The 18,769-nt window shown below is 38.0% G+C and overlaps 2 protein-coding genes across 2 annotated transcripts; both read right to left on the minus strand.

The window, feature by feature from the left end:
- Positions 1 to 13: 13 nt before the first annotated feature.
- On the minus strand, positions 14 to 7,616 carry LOC130733998 (protein DAMAGED DNA-BINDING 2). The gene is made up of 11 exons (XM_057586289.1): positions 7,243 to 7,616; positions 7,025 to 7,115; positions 6,633 to 6,760; positions 5,019 to 5,141; positions 4,813 to 4,901; positions 4,570 to 4,690; positions 3,965 to 4,056; positions 1,940 to 2,069; positions 1,582 to 1,830; positions 1,221 to 1,417; positions 14 to 578 (listed from the first exon to the last, which is right to left on the minus strand). Exons 1-11 carry the CDS (start codon positions 7,489 to 7,491, stop codon positions 353 to 355), a joined length of 1,695 nt encoding a protein of 564 aa, XP_057442272.1. The 5' UTR covers positions 7,492 to 7,616; the 3' UTR covers positions 14 to 352.
- Positions 7,617 to 16,817: 9,201 nt separating this feature from the next.
- LOC130729214 (eukaryotic translation initiation factor 3 subunit G-like) lies at positions 16,818 to 17,333 on the minus strand. Its single transcript, XM_057580882.1, has one exon. The coding sequence runs from the start codon at positions 17,331 to 17,333 to the stop codon at positions 16,818 to 16,820; it is 516 nt and encodes a 171-aa protein (XP_057436865.1).
- Positions 17,334 to 18,769: the final 1,436 nt, after the last annotated feature.

Consider the following 18,769-nt stretch of genomic DNA (forward strand, 5'->3'; position numbering starts at 1 on the left):
AAAAGCATGAAGATAGAATAACAATCTAAAGCCTGAAGACTACCTTTAGAAACATCAACAAAAAAGGTTCATTGTCTTCTGCTAATAAGATACACAAAACACTACAAAAGGAGAATAATCACATAAGAGTCATGGCTCCAAGACAAGCATACAAAATCTTCCTTCAAGGGGAGAAAGCCACGGGAGATAGCTCACTGTGATAGCAGCACCCATCCAGCACCAAAAAAATAAAACTAGGAGGGGAGCTTGACCACCTATACAGGGTTAGCAGTTGGATTGGAAGACATTCAAAATATCTGAAAAAAGGGAACATCTTAAATACGCTTTACAGGAGTTATTTCATAATTCAGCACTAATCCTTAATAGACAATTTCCATTTAGTCTTTTGGGATTTGGACGTCTTTTGGAATTTGGACTTCTTAAGCTTGGAATTGAATCCCTCGTTATCGGATTCGTCAGTATCAGCACCACGTTTCTTACCACGTTTCTTCTCAGCTCTTCCACAAACCACAATTTTGCTTTCATCCTTCTCATGGACAGGCTCAGACTTCTCTTTGGGCTTCCAAATGAACAGAGAACTGAAAAATTATACCAGGTAAGTCCAAGAACCAAATTAACAATCAGACTTTAGGACCCCAAGGTTTTATACCTTTCTAAAACCATAGTTGAAGTCAATTCCTGAATCTAACAAACATATATGTATATATATATAATTATATATATAGTCCAAGCATATTTAATAGTCGTAACTAGAAACATTGGATAATTTGTATAATGATATACTTATGCATCCAGCCCTAAGAGACTGAACTGAGTCAGAAATGAATACAATATCAGTTTCATCTTTTAATAGCAATACTCTTAGGAGGAAAGTAAAATACTGCTTCCAAAACAGATCATCAAAGAGCACTTGTAATTTAAAATTCCAACTTAGGTTATGAGTGTGTTTGCGAACACATTTGCTCACGTTCCATGCTACATTTGTGAGACGGAAGAAATTCATGGATTAGAAAAACTGGCGTTTTGTTGTGGTGGAACGTGTTCACAAACACACTGCAGATCACCAAAGATGGTAAAAAGTTTGAAAAGATAATTTATGAACAGATCTTTTTTCATACCAGCCTAAAGAATTCATGAACAGATCTTTTTTCATAAATAAAAAGTAGAAAAATAAAAAACGTCATTCTCTAGTGCGTTAGGATCAGCAAGATAATTTATACCTAGAACTCCCAGATGCCAGGATATCATCGTTTGGATGCAGCTTATTCACTGGACTGATGGTTGTGATGTTTGGGTCCATGACTTCAGCAACCAATTTCCCTGTACTGACATCTATGAAATCAATGGGATGCAGAGCAGCCCCATTATAATTTTCACTTATATAACGACCAACAACAGCAAGGGACTCTGACGGATCCTACAATAACATAAACAATAACGTTCCTCAATAACAGAAGAAAATAATAAAGGAAATGTCGTAAACAACTGCACAACAATCGAATCAATTATCTTCAACCATAAGGATACTAGATTATCCAGTATAACAGATTGAAAAATCACAAACTTTACAATAGAAAATACCTTTGGATCCCATTCAGCTTTAAACGGGGTCAAATACCGATTGAAGTCATGACTATGTACGATTTCTCGGCTAGGAGAGTCCATTTTACCAAAGATAGAATCCCATACACGAAGACGGTTGTCAAGTGATGTAGTAAGAATTTTGTTCCCAGATACCGGAGAGAAATATGCAGAGCTAACAACACGGTTGTGCTTAAGGTCATAAATGGATGATCCCGTTTCCATTCGACGTATATCCCAAACGCGAGCCTAGAAAACAAACCATTACATGTTTCAAAGGCTAGTACAGACCAGCTTGAAACAGATGTTCATATATCAAATAAATAGTTTTAATATATTATTGAAGTTAAGAACTCACATAATGATCATTTCCACAAGTCAAAAGGATATCTGGCTCAATTGGATTGCAATGGATACCAACAACTTTGGTGTTTTTTTTATGGATCAAAATTGCATTACCAGTCTTGTTGTTGGAGCGCATGTCAACCCTAAAAATGCAATAGCAGATCACATATATTTGCTTATCTAATTTCTTTCACAAGTGAAAAGCATGGCTACATGTTAGAGGGATAAGATTTTTAGTCCTAAGTCCTAACCAAGAACAAAAAAACAACAACATTGATTATAAATGTTCTCATGTTTTCCTTGGAATATTTAAACTCCCTTAGAATTGAATAAAGACAGGCCTTACTTACAGCAAATATCAAGTTTTCAAATAACTTCAAATAGTTAATGAACTCAATAGGTTGTAAGATAATCAATAGAGTGCGTTGTTAGGACAGGTGTGAGCATTCACATCGCATGATAACCACTAACTTATCACGAATGACTATACAATGAAAAGAAAATTAAGAAAAAAGAACATGTTCAAAATTTATAGCCAGCTAAATTTGATGTAAATTTCAATTGAGGACTATAAGCATTGATAGTTCAAAGATTACACCATGCACATGGAACACTCATGTAATAATATATCCTTTTACAGAAAAACACTAAATATAAGTAGAGACATGTCAAGACGGTAAATGTTGAAATTATAGGATTTACTCTTAGTTTATGAAGAGAGAAAATGAAAGTATTCTAAGTAATTGTTAATACTTGATTGATACTTCATTAATTAATTGATAATACTTGATTCAGAAGTACAATATTTAAAGACTAGATTCCTATAGGTTTCCTAGTCAACTACTAGCTCTAAAACAATAAAATCTCTCTAATCCTAATCTATCATAACAAAATCATAATATTATAAAGAGTAAAATACACTCCCCACACTTGACACATACACTTATTACACTCCCCTCCCCTCTTATTTTAAATACACTCTCCCCTCCCCTATTAAATAAAAATAAATACTTTTTACCCTATTTTAAAATTTTCCGTTAACCCTCACTGTTAATAAAAGTTCGTAGGTCCAAATTACCCTTCTTAACCCCCCTTTTAATTTACTCCCCTGTATCTATGAACCAAACCCCCACCACTAATTTTATTGTCCTATATATTTTCTCCTTCTAAGGATCTGCTTATCTTCTCAGGGAAAAATATTGCCTATTGCCTTAGTACTAGTAACTAGTAAGGGTCTTGGCTTGCTTAATTATCTTCTTGAAGAATTAGTGAATAAGTGCTTTGTGTAATTGTGTATCTCCTGCTCATTGGTTTCAATGGTGAAAAAAGGAAATGAAAATTTTGTGGTAACTCACATGATGTTAAAGGAAGGCATTTTTACTGAATAAATTAAGCATATTTCTTTCGTAACGCTAAGCTATTTTGCTCTCTCTCAAATCTTCAAGCCAAACAACAAAAAATCTGGCAAAGGACATGGTGAGCAGAATCAATCAGCAGGGGAGAGGAGTGGATCGTATTCTTCACGTTTTTTTTGTGCTTGCCGATTTGGGTTCATGGAGACGGATGAATACGAGGTACAGGGGAGTAAGTTAAAAGGGGAGTAAAAAAAGGTAATTTGGACCTAAAAACTTTCATTAAAGGTGGGGGTTAACAGAGGTTAACAGGAAATCCAAAAATAGGGTAAAAAGTATATATTTTTATTTAATAGAGGAGGGGAAAATATGTTTTAAAATAAGAGGAGAGGGGAGTGTAATAAGTGAATGTGTCAAGGGAGGGGAGTGTATTTTACTCTAATATATAATCTAATCCTGTAAGAAACCATATCCTAACAAATCTATCTCAAACAGATATATCCTAATAGATATCTCTTAATATATCTCAACAATGAAGTATAACAAACTAGCAGTGAAGCATAAAAATCAAGTGAGCTTTCCAAGAGTGATGCAATCAGTCATAACTTTATTATAATATACAACTTGTATCGTTCAGTATCTTAAATAATTTCAGGAAAGAAGGAAGGCACAAAGAAGTTACTCACAAGTGAAGAAAACCAAAGTTATCAGCAACAAGTACAAGACCTTTCTCAGAGTTAATATCCATGCCATAGAGCATCTTCCAAGTGCTTGGACCCTAATGAAAACAAAATATACAAGTAAGCCTTTTATTGCAAAAGAACAAGATAAACTTATACAGAAAACTTCAATGAATCTTCTTCTACTTTTTGCACATTGATTGTTACCACAGTCCACCACCTCATTCCCCAAAGTAAAAGCCAAAGGCAAGAAAAATGATGTTACACATCTTTCCAATTAGTAAAAGTCAAAAACTCAACCAGATTCATTTGGCTCGTTCTCTCACTTCTGTCAGCCACTAATATAGCCCTTTGCTCCCCAAACCAGGAATTCCCGTCCAAAAAATTAAAATAAACCCCACAATTATAAAATCAAGCATGATCTAACAGTATAACACAACTGGAAATGAATGGCATGGCAAAGAAGAACATCATAATAGGCGAAGTCTTCAGATATTACAATTAACAAAGAGCCTTCCAGAATTATCTTTGGTCATATCCATGTAGTCAAGAAGTTAAAAGACAAGATTACAGAATAATTTAAGAAAAAATTTCTAGAAAAAAAATACTACCTGCCATCCTTCAGGGTTCAGGTTCATTAGAGAGGATGATATTCCAGTCTCTAAGTCGGTAAAACTAATGGTTCCATCTGAGGATGCAGAATAGACCATACAATCATTTGTAGGATTAAACCTACAAAGTTTTCCATTTAGAAACAATCATTTGGAGTCCAGACCAAGACATACAAATAAATGCAATCATGAAGGAGGGAAATGAGATAATTACAAGGCCATGGTATCATAAAAACAACTTACTTCATGTTATTCAGTAAACAAGAATGTATGTTCCCGTAGACTACCTTCTCATGCACCCTAACAAAATCCCAAACTCCAAGTTGTCCTTTCTTTTAGGACCAAAGCAGGAAAAAAACAAGAAATGAGTGGATAAAAGAAGGCAACCTTGACATTAATCCCAATTAGTGTAATTAGTGTAATTTATCATAAATATGTAATGTAATAACCTTGTCTCCCGATAATATGATGTTATTCTTTGTGGGGTGAAACTCCAAGCATGTTATCCGTCTGCTGTGATATCTGATGACAGCACAATTCACTTGGTCTGGGATCACATATTTGGGCTTGATCTATTGCAAAGGGAGGAAAAACATTAAACTTATGACAACGATCTAATTATACAAGCATCATAAGGATCTCATTATACCAGCTCTAATTAATAACATCGAACAAGAGGGAATACATAATCATAATGGAATATGGAGTCATAAAAATGACACATGTTTGAACAGGTCTCAATGATTCATATAATATTGCCAATTATTCACCTCGATAAGATTCAAAGGATCACAAGCATAAGTAAATCATATATGCCTTAATGCTACGATGCTAACAAAGAATGTAGAATATTATGAACCTGATGCAACTTGAAGCACATGTCATTCAGTAAATGTAGCAAGCTAAGTTGTCAATCTGGGCGGGATCTCGCGGGATCCCAGGTTCCCATCCCAGCCATGCCATAGGACGAATTTTCCCATCCCATCCCAGTCAACTGTCTCGGCCATCCCGGCAGGATAACAATTTTCCAGAAATGCCCCTCAAATGTAAACGATGGGGGTTTTATTTAGGGGTATTTCCAGGTTTTCACAACAGAAAAAACCCTAGAACTTTGATTTTGTTCAACCTTTCTCTCTCTTCTACCCACTTCAACCCTCTTCTCTATGTTCTATCTTTGCACCTTCTCTCTCTTCGATCCTGAACCGACTGACAACCACCACGAAAGGACCTCCGACCTTTCTCTGGCGAGTGTCACCTATGTTCTACCCACTTCGACCCTCTTCTCCTTTGTTCTATCCTCTATTTATAATTGATTTCGTATGTATATATATATATATATATGGTATAAATTATACAAAATATAGACAATAATTCACTATCCCAACAATCCCGCTTTCCGGGATTCCGCTATCCCAGTTTTGAGGCTGGCCGCGACAAGCTCGGAACTGGGATTGACAACATAGGTAGAAAGAGCATTTGCTGGGTGAGTATGACTTAAAAAAGGATATACACTATTGCAAGGGAAACCAAGAGAGCTTAAAATAGATTGAGGCAAGCATGATAATTGTTAATGAGAAATACAGGCATGATTTCCTGCAGATTCCGAAAACAACTATAAGGATAACCAAATCAAACTTGGAAGATTTTGGTAGCTTTACCATGATTCCATGTTGAAATTAGAAGTTGATGAGACTAACTAACTTATCTCAATACACCAAACTAAGATATGGTATGTATTACCTTCACTAGTTATGGTTATGCCTGATCATAATAACTAACTAAAGAGCAAAATGGACATGCATGAGAATTTATTCCCAACATTAAGCAAATTAAAAACAAAATAAACTAAAATGGGCCAAAACTAACTTGTTTAGTTTAATTCAAGATGCACAAAGCGAGAATCGCATCAAACTGATGCTTAAAACAAAAATTATAACAGTACCACATTGAAACAGGTAGAGAGTTCCCAGCAGCACAATAATGGCATAGGACAAAATGAAATGTTTTTCGCAACAGAAAAAAAAAGGAAATCAAACAAATAGTTAGCATAAGCATAGGCTTACTGAAGGAATGCCTGGTCTTAGCTGGCGTTCAAACACATATTCAAAAGGTTTACATGTTTTTTTCCGGGGCGCCGGAACAACTCCATGCTCAGTACTGAACCGATGTGGGCAAGTCAAAGTAGTATGTCCTTCAAATCAAAAGCACAACAGATAAAAAAAATATATAAGCCAAAAATAAATCCAAGAGATTAACAAGTTACAAGAAAGCCACATAACAAATGAAACAAGATGAGTAGATGACAAATATAGCAATCCTAATCCTTGTTAACTAAAATGAAGAGTAAAATACTATCAATCAATCAAAGCATTTAAATAAGAAATACATTTAAAAAAAATGTGGTGATGCATTTTGAAAATACCACATTCACTAGTGTGAGGAAGACAAGACTTACCAGGAGTTTTACACAGGAAGCAAGGCTTCATTGGACAATCAATATACGTAGCACCCTTGAAGCCTGATTCATGTCCAGGCTTCTTACACACCTAGAACACCATCAACAACAATACCCAGAAACCATTATCACAAAATAGTCCCAAGATTAATAAGAAAAGAAGCAACTTTGCAAAATAAACCGTCACAAATTTAATTTTTTTTCTCAAAATGAGTAACCTTGCAAACTTTTCTGAGAGGCAGAGTGATTGGTGTTTTCCCTTTCCTGTTTGCGTCCAAACCCACTTCCAGTTTCTCATTCTTTCCAATTTCAGCAACCCCATTTTCTTCTTCTTGTTCATGTTCAAGTGCTTCTTCTTCATCATCTTCAAGTGCTTCTTCTTCTTCTTCGGATGAACTCTGTTCAGAATCAGTGTCTCTCTCGATGACAACCTTTGGAAACGGGACTCTTCGAGTAACTGGAGCCATTGCAAGGAGCAAGGTTTGGTGGCGGTGACAATGGACGCGGGAAAATAGAAAGACACAAGAGAAGACAAAAGAAGGGTTTGAGACTTAGGATTGGGAGTTTCGAGATGGGAATGTGGACAGACAGGGAATAAAACACGATTTCACCACTTGTTTTTGTTGGATTTGGGGGACAACACGTCAGGCATATGGTAAATGACAGAAATGTCCATGTTTCTTTCGATCAACTCGTCAATATGAATGCTTTTTCTAAGGGCATTTGTGTCATACCAATTTAATATGGAGATGTTTCATATATTCTTTTAGCTTGGCTTAATTTATTTTCAAAAAAAAAAGCTAGGCTTAATTTTAGTACTTCCCTAATAAACTTCTATAATTTGCAATTTAGTTATTCATGTTTCTTTCACAAAAAAAAAGTTATTCATGTTCTAAATAATCAATTAAAGGTAACAAACTCTCTTATTTTATACTAACAATGTAGCGGAGTAACGTCATTTTGATTGTATCAGTTTGTTAATACCAAAATTTCACTTGACAAATTAATAATATAGAAAAGAGTGCATCAGTTTGTTAATACCAAAATTTCACTTGACAAATTAATATGGCCAAGTGGTGCTATTGATTGTATTGGCAATATACTGTTAAATATAGTTTGTTATATTTTCTGTTTAGTCTTTATTTGATAAGCTTGTTGTTAGGTTCTATCTTCAGAAGATAGAATTAGTTTTTTATCTGTTTTTAGGCATCACACTATCGGATTATTATAAGTGTGGTTTGTTACTTATCTTCTGTTTTGTAAAGGCTATAAATAGCCTAGTTTGCTGAATTATGAATAACACATTCCTTCCGGTTTTCTTGGTTACAAGTTTCTGTTTTTAACAATTGGTATCAGAGCTCCGAAAGGGGCCTGATTCAGTGAGTGTGAGTTAAACACAGAGAGATCAGAATGTCTGACTCAGAGAAGTTTGAGCAACCAGCCATTCCGAAGTTCGATGGCCATTATGATTATTGGTCGATGACGATGGAGAACTTTCTGCGGAGCAAGGAGATGTGGAGTCTGGTGGATGAAGGGATTCCAGTATTGGAAACTGGGACAACACCAGCGAGTGAGGAGCAAATGAAGGCCGTGGAGGAGGCCAAGCTCAAAGATCTCAAGGTTAAGAACTATTTGTTCCAGGCAATTGGTAGAGAAATCTTGGAAACAATTCTTGACAAGGAGACGTCGAAGGAAATCTGGAACTCAATGAAACAGAAGTATCATGGGTCCTCAAAGGTGAAAAGGGAACAACTTCAAGTAATGAGAAGGGAGTTTGATTTGCTTGCCATGAAAGAAGGAGAGAAGGTAGACAGTTTCTTGGGGAGAACCTTGATTGTGGTAAACAAGATGAAATCAAATGGTGAGACAATGGAGCATAGTACTGTGGTCAGTAAGATACTTAGATCATTGACTTCCAAGTTCAATTATGTTGTTTGTTCGATAGAGGAATCAAATGATTTAAGTATCTTGAGCATTGATGAATTGCATGGAAGTCTCCTTGTTCATGAACAAAGGATGCAAGGACACCAAGAGGAGGAACATGTCTTGAAAGTGGCTCAAGAAGATAGGTCCAGCAGAGGAAGAGGTCGAGGTGCACCTAGAGGAGGACGTGGCAGAGGTAGAGGGAGACAATCTCTAAATAAAGAGGTTATTGAATGTTACAAATGCCATAGGTTGGGACACTTTCAATACGAGTGTCCTGATTGGGAAAAGAAAGTAAATTATGCTGAGTTGGAGGAAGAAGAGGAGCTTCTACTGATGGCCTATGTAGAACCCCATCAAACAAAGAAACAAGAGGTATGGTATCTTGACTCAGGCTGCAGCAATCATATGAAGGGAAACAAAGAATGGTTCTTGGATCTGGAAGAAGATTTCAGTCGGACAGTAAAGCTTGGGAATGATACGAGAATGGCAGTGGTAGCAAAAGGAAGTATACGTATGCAATTGAATGGCATAACCCAGGTAATATCTGATGTATATTACATTCCTGAGCTTAAGAACAATTTATTAAGCATAGGACAACTTCAAGAGAAGGGGCTAGCCATTCTGATTCAGGATGGAACTTGCAAAGTATTTCATCCTATGAGAGGGGTGATTATGCAGACTAATATGAGTGGGAATATAATGTTCTTTCTGTTAGCTTCTATGGCACCAAAGAGGTCTGTGTGTCTTCAAGCTGAAGCTGTCTCGCAGAAAGAAGCACACATGTAGCATTGTCGTTTTGGGCATCTGAATCACAAGGGGCTTAGAACACTTTCGCACAAGAAGATGGTGGTTGGTTTACCCTCTTTGGAGTCTCCAGAGAAGATATGCACTACATGTTTAACCGGAAAGCAACATAGAGAGCCTGTGCCAAAGAGGAGCTTGTGGAGGGCGTCAAAACAGTTGCAGCTAGTGCATTCGGATATATGTGGTCCTATCAAGCCATCTTGGAACAGTGACAAGAGGTACATCTTAAGTTTTATAGATGATCATACTCGGAAGACTTGGGTTTATTTCTTACATGAGAAGTCAGAAGCTTTTGTTAAATTCAAAGAGTATAAGGCTGGTGTTGAAAAGGAGATAGGCGCACACATAACTTGCTTGCGGACAGATAGGGTTTGTGAGTTCACCTCAAACGAGTTTGACGAGTTTTGTCGATCACAGGGTATCAATAGACAATTAACAACAACTTATACCCCTTAGCAGAACGGAGTCGCCGAGAGGAAGAATAGGACGATTATGAATGTTGTTCGATCTATGTTAAATGAGAAGCAAGTTCCTAAGGTCTTCTGGTCTGAGGCTGTGAGATGGTGTGTGCATATTCAGAATCGGTGTCCGATAGTAGCAGTTGAAAACAAGACTCCAGAAGAGGCTTGGAGTGGTGAGAAACCAGTGGTTCATTATTTTCGAATTTTCGAATGTGTAGCACATGTTCATGTACCAGATCAAAGGAGGAGCAAGCTGGATGATAAGAGCAAAAAATGTGTTTTTTTAGGAGTCAGTGATGAGTCCAAGGCATGGAGGTTGTATGTTCCAGTATCAAAGAAGATCATTGTCAGTAAAGATGTTGTATTTGAAGAAGAAGAAAGTTGGGACTGGGGCAGAATAGAGGAAGAAATTAAGCTGGATATACTAGAATGGGAAGATGATAACTCCTAGGCAAGTGTATCTATTCGTTAAGAAGTAATAAATTATCGAACTCAAGGATTGCGGTCGTCTAAATCAATTTAACCTATTAAATAACTAAAAAGACTAAGTAAAAAGGTTTTTTTTTGGGGGAAATAATTGTTGAAAAAGAACTTAATTTAAAGTTGCAAAGTTCAGCGAAAAGCAAGTACGTAGTATTGAGAGCAATCAAAAGGGGAAGTACCTAGGGTAGAATTTCATCAATTTCACTTATGTTCTTAATAGACTAATTAACTCATGAATTATCTAACTTATTTATGGTGCTTACCTAAGTTTCTACGTGATAATCTCTTAACTACGCAGAACTTCCAATTAAACTGCTAACACTAATCTCTTAGTTCCTAGACGAATTCAATTGGAGAATTAAAACACTTAGTTACTAGCCAACACAATTAGAAGTTACCCTTATCTCTAAGGCGTAGGCGTTCCTAATCAATTCCTCACCGGATCTCTATTTTCTACCGATTTCTCAATCGCATACAAAATAGCAAAGTTAATCTTCATGCATAAAGATTCATAGATAAAAGATGAGAAATTCATAAATAAAAATAGGATTCATGAGTCAAAAAGTAAATCAAAACATAAGGTCAAGAGAATCAAACCGAACACCCCAAGTACCTACGGAGGTTTAGCCAAGCATGGCTTTCATGATCAAATAATTTATTGAGAAAAATAAAGGTTCTTCAAAAAGCTCTAATGCTAGGGTTAACTCCAGGAAAAGGCTCAAAAGCTGCTATCTAATATTCCTAGACAATTTCACGTCCCAATCTCTAATCACCTCCCACACACAATATATATTGGCTTAATTGCAACTTTGGTCCCCGACGTTTACCAATACCACGATTTTGGTCCCCCACCTAATTTAATTACATGGATGGTCCCCGACGTTGTAGGTCGTGTGCAACGTTAGTCCTACCGTTTATTTCTTAATGGAGGAGGCTTACGTAGACGTTCAATTGGAGAGAGAAATGAGGTATGAGGAGAGAGGGCAGCACGTGAGTATCACGTGACCCTTATCTGAACCCATTATACCCAAACCTCTGACCTCCCTAGAACGAAGAAGGTAACACGATTTAGATCCCTAGGGTTTCAGATTTGGGTATAATGGGTTCATATAAGGTTCACGTGAGTTCACGTGATACTCACGTGCTTCCCTCTCTCCTCATACCTCATTTTTCTTTCCAACTAGACGTCCACGTAAGTCTCCTCCATTAAGAAATAAACGGTAGGACTAACGTTGCACACGACCTACAACGTCGGGGACCATCCATGTAATTAAATTAGGTGGGAGACCAAAATCGTGGCATTGATAAACGTCGGGGACCAAAGTTGCAATTAAGCCATATATATTCAATCTCAATATATATGGCTCCTGTTTCTTTATTTCCGTCTGTTTCCGTCCCTATTCCAACCACGTGATCATTCTTCCAAATAGGTCAAAAACCTGCTTCTGCCACGTGTCAGCTACTAATTGGACCAATCTTTAAGTGTGGATTCAAGTGCTTCATGGGTGCATGGTCTTATGGTAGACCCCTGGCAAAAATAAGCCACATGGCAGGGAATGAAGCTGCAGCCATCTGATCTCCGCACGTGCATAGTAGATTCCATGGAACAACAGCGCCAGATAAGCTCCATTATTCCTGATTTTCTTTTTACCTTTTATTCTGAAAATCCTAAAAAGATAAAATAAATCAAAATAAAATATTAAAAAGATAATAACTCAAAATAAAACATATCAATTAAAAATAAAATAACTTAAATCCTAATAAATCTAAATAAAAATCATAAACATATATTAAAATACTAAAAACCACATAAAAATAGTAAAATGCATGAAATAATCATGAAGTGACTTAAAATGACCAAAATATCCTAAATAATATATCAAATTGCGTGGAAATAAACTAGAAAAATAGCTTAAACACCCGGGTCATCAGAAGATGAAGATAATAATGATGGAGAAGAAGACCAGAATGAAGAGGAAAATGGCAGGACAGATCTGAACAACTTAAGTAGCAATTCCAGTAGCTCAAGTAACAGTCTTCCTGAGTCACTTCCTAATGAGCCAATCTCTAATACACCCGAAGAACTGGTTGAAGGGAGGGTTGTGCGAGAAAGAAGAGTACCAAGCTGGTTTGCAGATTATGAAACAAGGGAAGGATTAGAAGAAAACTTGAATGCAATGATGATGGTGACTGAGAACGACCCAGTTTCATTTGGAGAAGCAGTGAAAAACAAGAAATGGAGGGACGCAATGTCAGCAGAAATTGAATCCATAGAAAGAAACCAAAGCTGGGAACTCACTGTGCTTCCTAAAGGAGTCAAACCCATTGGAGTTAAGTGGGTGTTCAAAACTAAGCTTAATGAAGATGGGGATGTGGAGAAGTTCAAAGTGAGGCTAGTGGCAAAAGGGTATGCACAACGCCATGAAGTAGACTACACTGAAGTATTTGCTCCGGTAGCAAGACTTGACACCATTCGTGTAATACTTGAAGTGGCTGCTCAATTCAGTTGGGAGGTTTTTCAGCTCGATGTGAAGAGTGCTTTTCTTCATGGGGAGCTTAAGGAGGAAGTGTTTGTGCAGCAACCTAAGGGATTTATAAGGAAAGGTGAAGAAGATAAAGTCTATAGGCTGAAGAAGGCATTATACGGCCTTAAACAAGCGCTTCGTGCTTGGTACAGTAGAATTGAAGCTTATTTTGTGCGCGAAGATTTTGAAAGATGTCCTAGTGAGCACATATTGTTCACAAAGTCGAAAGGAGGAAGAATATTAATAGTAAGTCTTTATGTTGATGACTTGATCTTTACTGGGAATGATAGAGTCATGTGTGATGAGTTTAAAAGTTCAATGATGCTGGAATTTGATATGTCTGACTTAGGGAAGATGAAGTACTTTCTTGGAGTAGAGGTTAAACAATGTTAAGATGGAATTTTCATATGTCAGAGGAGGTATGCAAGAGACGTGTTAGCAAGGTTTGATATGAGGGATAGTAATGCAGTGAAGAATCCAACAGTTCCAGGCACAAAGCTTTCTAAAGATGAGGGTGGAGTTAGAGTTGATGAAACTCTTTTCAAACAGGTGGTTGGAAGCCTTATGTACCTGACTGTAACCAGGCCTGACTTGATGTATGGTGTTAGTTTGATAAGCAGATTCATGTCCAGTCCCACTATGTCACACTGGCTTGCAGCAAAAAGAATTTTAAGGTATTTAAAAGGCACAACTGATCTTGGAATCTTCTATAAGAAAGGAGGAAGCAACATGAAGCTCATGGCCTTTCCAGACAATGATTATGCTGGAGACTTGGATGATCGGAGAAGTACCTCTAGGTTTGTGTTTATGCTGGGTTCTGGAGTTGTTTCTTGGTCCTCAAAGAAACAATATGTGGTTGCTCTCTCTACTACGGAAGCAGAGTATATTGCTGCAGCTTTATGTGCGTGTCAATGTGTTTGGCTCATAAGGGTGTTAGAGAAAATTGGAGTTGAAGAGAAGACAAGTACTGAGATCATGTGTGATAACAGCTTCACTATACAACTATCTAAGAATCCGGTGTTTCATGGTAAAAGCAAGCATATTGACGTAAGATTCCATTTCTTAAGAGACTTGGTGAATGATGGAGTTATTAAGCTAAGCTACTGCAACTCTCAGGATCAGATTGCAGATATCATGACTAAACCAATAAAGCTGGAGCAGTTTGAGAAGCTTCGTGGCATGCTTGGTGTCACGGAAGTTTCTAAAGTAATCTAAGTGCAGATACATTAGCTTAAGGGAGGGAATGTTAGATATAGTTTGTTATATTTTCTGTTTAGTCTTTATTTGATAAGCTTGTTGTTAGATTCTATCTTCAGAAGATAGAATTAGTTTTTTATTTGTTTTTAGGCATCACACTATAAGATTATTATAAGTGTGGTTTGTTACTTATCTTCTGTTTTGTAAAGGCTATAAATAGCCTAGTTTGCTGAATTATGAATAACACATTCCTTCCAGTTTTCTTGGTTACACGTTTCTGTTTTTAACATATATTATGTCATATTTCTTTGTCGAAATTCATGTTGTGCTATTGGTTATCCATGTAGCATGAAGATGAAACTAACTTGAAGAAACAATGGAATAAATTGAAGATGGCAGCTGTCAAAGAAAGTGGAACGAGGCAATTATGGAGGTGGAAGTGGTGCAAGGAGTTACCTGACGTATAGCTACGGGAAGTTGATACAAGTTGTTGCAAGTTATTTTATTTGTAATTATGCCAAGTGTGTGGCTATTATGTAGGGAGTTATTTTTTAAGATTTAGTCTCCACAGTAGGATTAGAGTAGTAGTTTCCTCTCAAACTCTATAAATATCAGTTTGTAATATGAACAAGGGGTTGGATTCCTAAATGACTGCAAAGCTCTAAAAAAGTCCTCAAGCCCACGGTTATGGCAAACGGCTTCAACGAGTGTCCAGTAGACGGGTTCCTTCCACTATTTACCATTCCAGTAATAAATTTGTTTTGTTCTTACTTGTCTTCTCTTTGATTATCTTTTTATTTCATGCAATCTTCTTTCATCTTTCAATTTCTTTATTTTTAACTCTTGAAAATGCACATAAATTGCCTATAAGCCGTCACACTTGAAGAGCCCATAAAATAGGAATCTAATCCAATTTATGGATTGATCCTTGAATTTACTTGTAATTTTACCAAAAATCAGAGTAAAGACAGTTTTAAACAAATAGTAAATTTGTTTCAAGATTTGAAATCACGCATGAACCACATTCTTAGGAATATGACTTCTAGTAAACTTTATACATATGTTTAGTCTATGTATTTATTATTCTTGTTTCTAACTTTATTTATTTCAAAATTAATAAAGCTTAAAATAGAAAGAAAAAAATGATAAAATATTTTTTTTTTGAAAGATAAAGGAAATATATTAATGACCACAAAAAACCCCTAAGGACAGCACCCTTAGGGAGCGCAGGAAGCCCCAAAAAAAAAACAAGGCACCACGACGCACAAAGGGAACCCAATTAGACCGCACAAAAGGATCAACACCGGATTACAAACAAACCCGCACCAGGGAAAAAAGGCACAGACAAACCCTATACAATTCCTAGGACCATAGCTCGAAAAAACCAAAGGTCATGCTGTGAAATGATCTACGTAGACTTTTTCCAAACCTCTAAAAGCCTCAACGTCGCTTCCTTCAAACTCCAGACCCAAAACTTTGCCAAGAAGCCACGTCTTTTTCGAACGCGTGAAGTAGGGCCCACCCGCTAGAAGGAAAAGAAGTCGGCGACGCCAAGGGCGAAGGATCCTCATCGACCACCCGCACCTCTTCGCACGCCGGGGAGCGGGCACAAGAACTCACGTAGGAAGGAGGAGACTTCTTAGGACGACCGCGCCGTCGGGGAAGCTGAGAGAGAACCATACCAGACGCGCCCACCTCAAACACAGAACCAGCGACCTCCACCCTCCCAGCAAAAGGAGCCACAACCGAGAGAGGAGGAGGCTCTGGCAAAGTCAGCGTGGTCACCTGAAGCGGACAGACCCCAGCCCTGACTGCGCACGCACCTGAGGAAGCCAAACCAGAAAACCAGGACTTTTCCAAAAGCTCAAACCCACAGCTCGAACCATCCAGAGACAGAATCCCGGGAGAGAAAGTCCTCCAAGCCGCCAAGCTCCTAGAGCCCAAATAATCCGACAGAAGAGAGGGAGCAGGGGACAAACTGAAACGGAGACCAGAGGGAAGAAAACGAGGCCAACTCCCAGCCGAGGGACCTTTGAGAAGAAAAGCTGGGCCATTCTCCCAAAATCCCCGCAAGCCAAGAAGAGAAGCAACAGAAGCACCCCTCTGTGCAACAACCGCACCCTCTGTCTCAACAACCCCTAACCCACCTCTCGTCCAAGACTCCTCTCTATCCGCATCAAAGACCGCGCACCCAGAATCAGCACCGCCAGACCAAACTCCGCCGCTCCCTTCAACATCCAAGACGGACTCCACAGCTGAAATTTCTGGAAAGAGAACCGAAAACGGAAATCTCGACCCCTCTACATCCAAACAACCCACACCATCCAACATCCTTAACTCATCCCCGGAAAAAGGACTCAACCCAATAGCCTTCTTCTGCCCCAGAACAACGTCGCGCTAGGAAAGAGAAGAACCAAAGCATCTCTGCCCAGGAGCAGAAACGACCTGAGGCCCAAACCCAACAGCGTTCGAAGAGGAACCACAACCCTGAGGGGATCTGGCCATGGAAACCGCCAGGGAAGCGTTCCCCAAACGAAACCCATTCAGGCCTCGAACCGCCTTCAGCGCCTGTTCTCGCAACCCGAAGCGCACAAAGCCAAACCGCCAAATCCTTCCACTCTTTCTCTGCCGTTGGACGAAGAGATTGAGAACCTTACCGAACTTCGAGCAGAGATGGCGAAGATGTAAGTAATAAACCTTATCTTCAATCCCATCGATAAAAACAGAGTAACAGCTCCTTCTTCCGCCGTTGAATCCGCCTGGAACACCGTTTGATTCGCCAACCAGAGCTCCGCCTTCCATCTCGCCATCCACGAAGCCACCGTCGCGAGCACCTGTCGCTCCCTCTAGACCCGTCGCCGCCGACCTCGCACCATCTTCCCCTGAAACCCTAGCAGAGGGGTTCAAGCGCATGCCTTGAATTAAAATGATAATAAATAAAAAAAAATGATAAAATATGTGGAGTGGAAGTTTATATTTAAAAGAACTCACTTTTCATGAAAATACAATATCCTCAACCGGTCAACTTATCTCAAGGAATGAATTGAAGGGAATACTAACGATAATCTTTTACTTGGGAATGGATTATCCTGAAAATCAAATTTTCAACCTTATAATAAACGTGAGAATATACATTCCCAAATCTCCACATGCCGACAAAGAAACAACTGCTAAGGTTTTTTTGGAACTAGGGAAGCAGAAGTCTAGAAGGTTGAAGAAGAAGTTTTTTTTTTTGCTTCATCGGAAAGGGATTGAAGAAGATGTCAAACGAGAAGAGAGAAAAATCTTACTTTTAAAATTAAAAGATTTTGTGAAAGCAAAATTACATAGGTACGTGGCTGTCACTTTAACTACTTTTAAAAACAAAAATGCAAGTTTATTTGTCCAAGTAAAAGGGGTTGCTTGCTAACATTACTTCTTCTAAAAAATAAGTGGGAATAAGTTAACAAACTCCATTTCAATATATATATATATATAGAGAGAGAGAGAGAGATCATATCTAGTGAGAGAAAAGTTTCTTATGTGAGAAGATGACTTCCTGGACCAGACTACTGAGGAAGATGATGTAAGGACAAGTTTCGAGATGAACGACTGAGGACTTGAAGAGTAGTGAGCGCCGCACCGGAGGTACCTTGGAGAGATTCTGAAGGTGGGTATTTATAGTGGAGTTTGAGGTCATGCTCAAACAATGGTTTCACTGATCTAACAGAACCGAGGTAGATGGCATGTCGGACCAGACTACTGAGGATGATGATGTGAGGACGAGATCTGAGATGAACAACTGAGAACTTGAAGAGTGGAAAGCGTCGCACTGGAAGTACCTGCAGGGACACTGATGCCTAAGTCAATAAGGGAAGAAATGGAGTGAAGCAATGGGAATTGGAGAACTTATAGAACCTCTGTTGCGGCGCTCTCTAGTACTCTTCAAGTCCTCAGTCGTTCATCTCGGATCTCGTACTCACATCATCTTCATCGGCAGTTTAGTCCAGCACGCCATCTACTCCGATTTTGTTCAGCAACCATTCAAAGCACAACCTAAGTTCAACCCCTCAAAACTCCCACTTTTTGGAGAGATAAAATTGAGTTATGAGGAATATTTTGGCTCAATTCTTCTTAGAAAAAATAAACAAAATAAGATAAGTTTTAAAAAATTCCCCTCCCCTACATGTTCTGCAGTTAACATTATCAAAGTTATTCTCAATTTTTTTAATTCTTTGAAAAAAAGACAACTGCTATGTTGAGTATATATACTTCTAACATAATCCAGTCCTATTTATAAGCAGCAAAAAAAATCTCATAGTTTAATAAATGTAGTTAAACACATTAAATATGTCTTGAATCAAAATAAA

This window comes from Lotus japonicus, chromosome 1, assembly GCF_012489685.1.
Source record: "Lotus japonicus ecotype B-129 chromosome 1, LjGifu_v1.2".
In the NCBI taxonomy this organism is placed as follows: Eukaryota; Viridiplantae; Streptophyta; class Magnoliopsida; order Fabales; family Fabaceae; genus Lotus; species Lotus japonicus.

Coding starts and splice junctions, on each gene's coding strand:
- LOC130733998 (XM_057586289.1), bottom strand. CDS start 7,491: ATGGCTCCAGTTACTCGAAGAGTCCCGTTTCCAAAGGTTGTCATCGAG. Junction 4,902..5,018: donor TCATATTATCGGGAGACAAG/GTTATTACATTA, acceptor TGGTCCTAAAAG/AAAGGACAACTTGGAGTTTG. Junction 1,418..1,581: donor AAGCTGAATGGGATCCAAAG/GTATTTTCTATT, acceptor ATGTTATTGTAG/GATCCGTCAGAGTCCCTTGC.
- LOC130729214 (XM_057580882.1), bottom strand. CDS start 17,333: ATGCGCTTGAACCCCTCTGCTAGGGTTTCAGGGGAAGATGGTGCGAGG.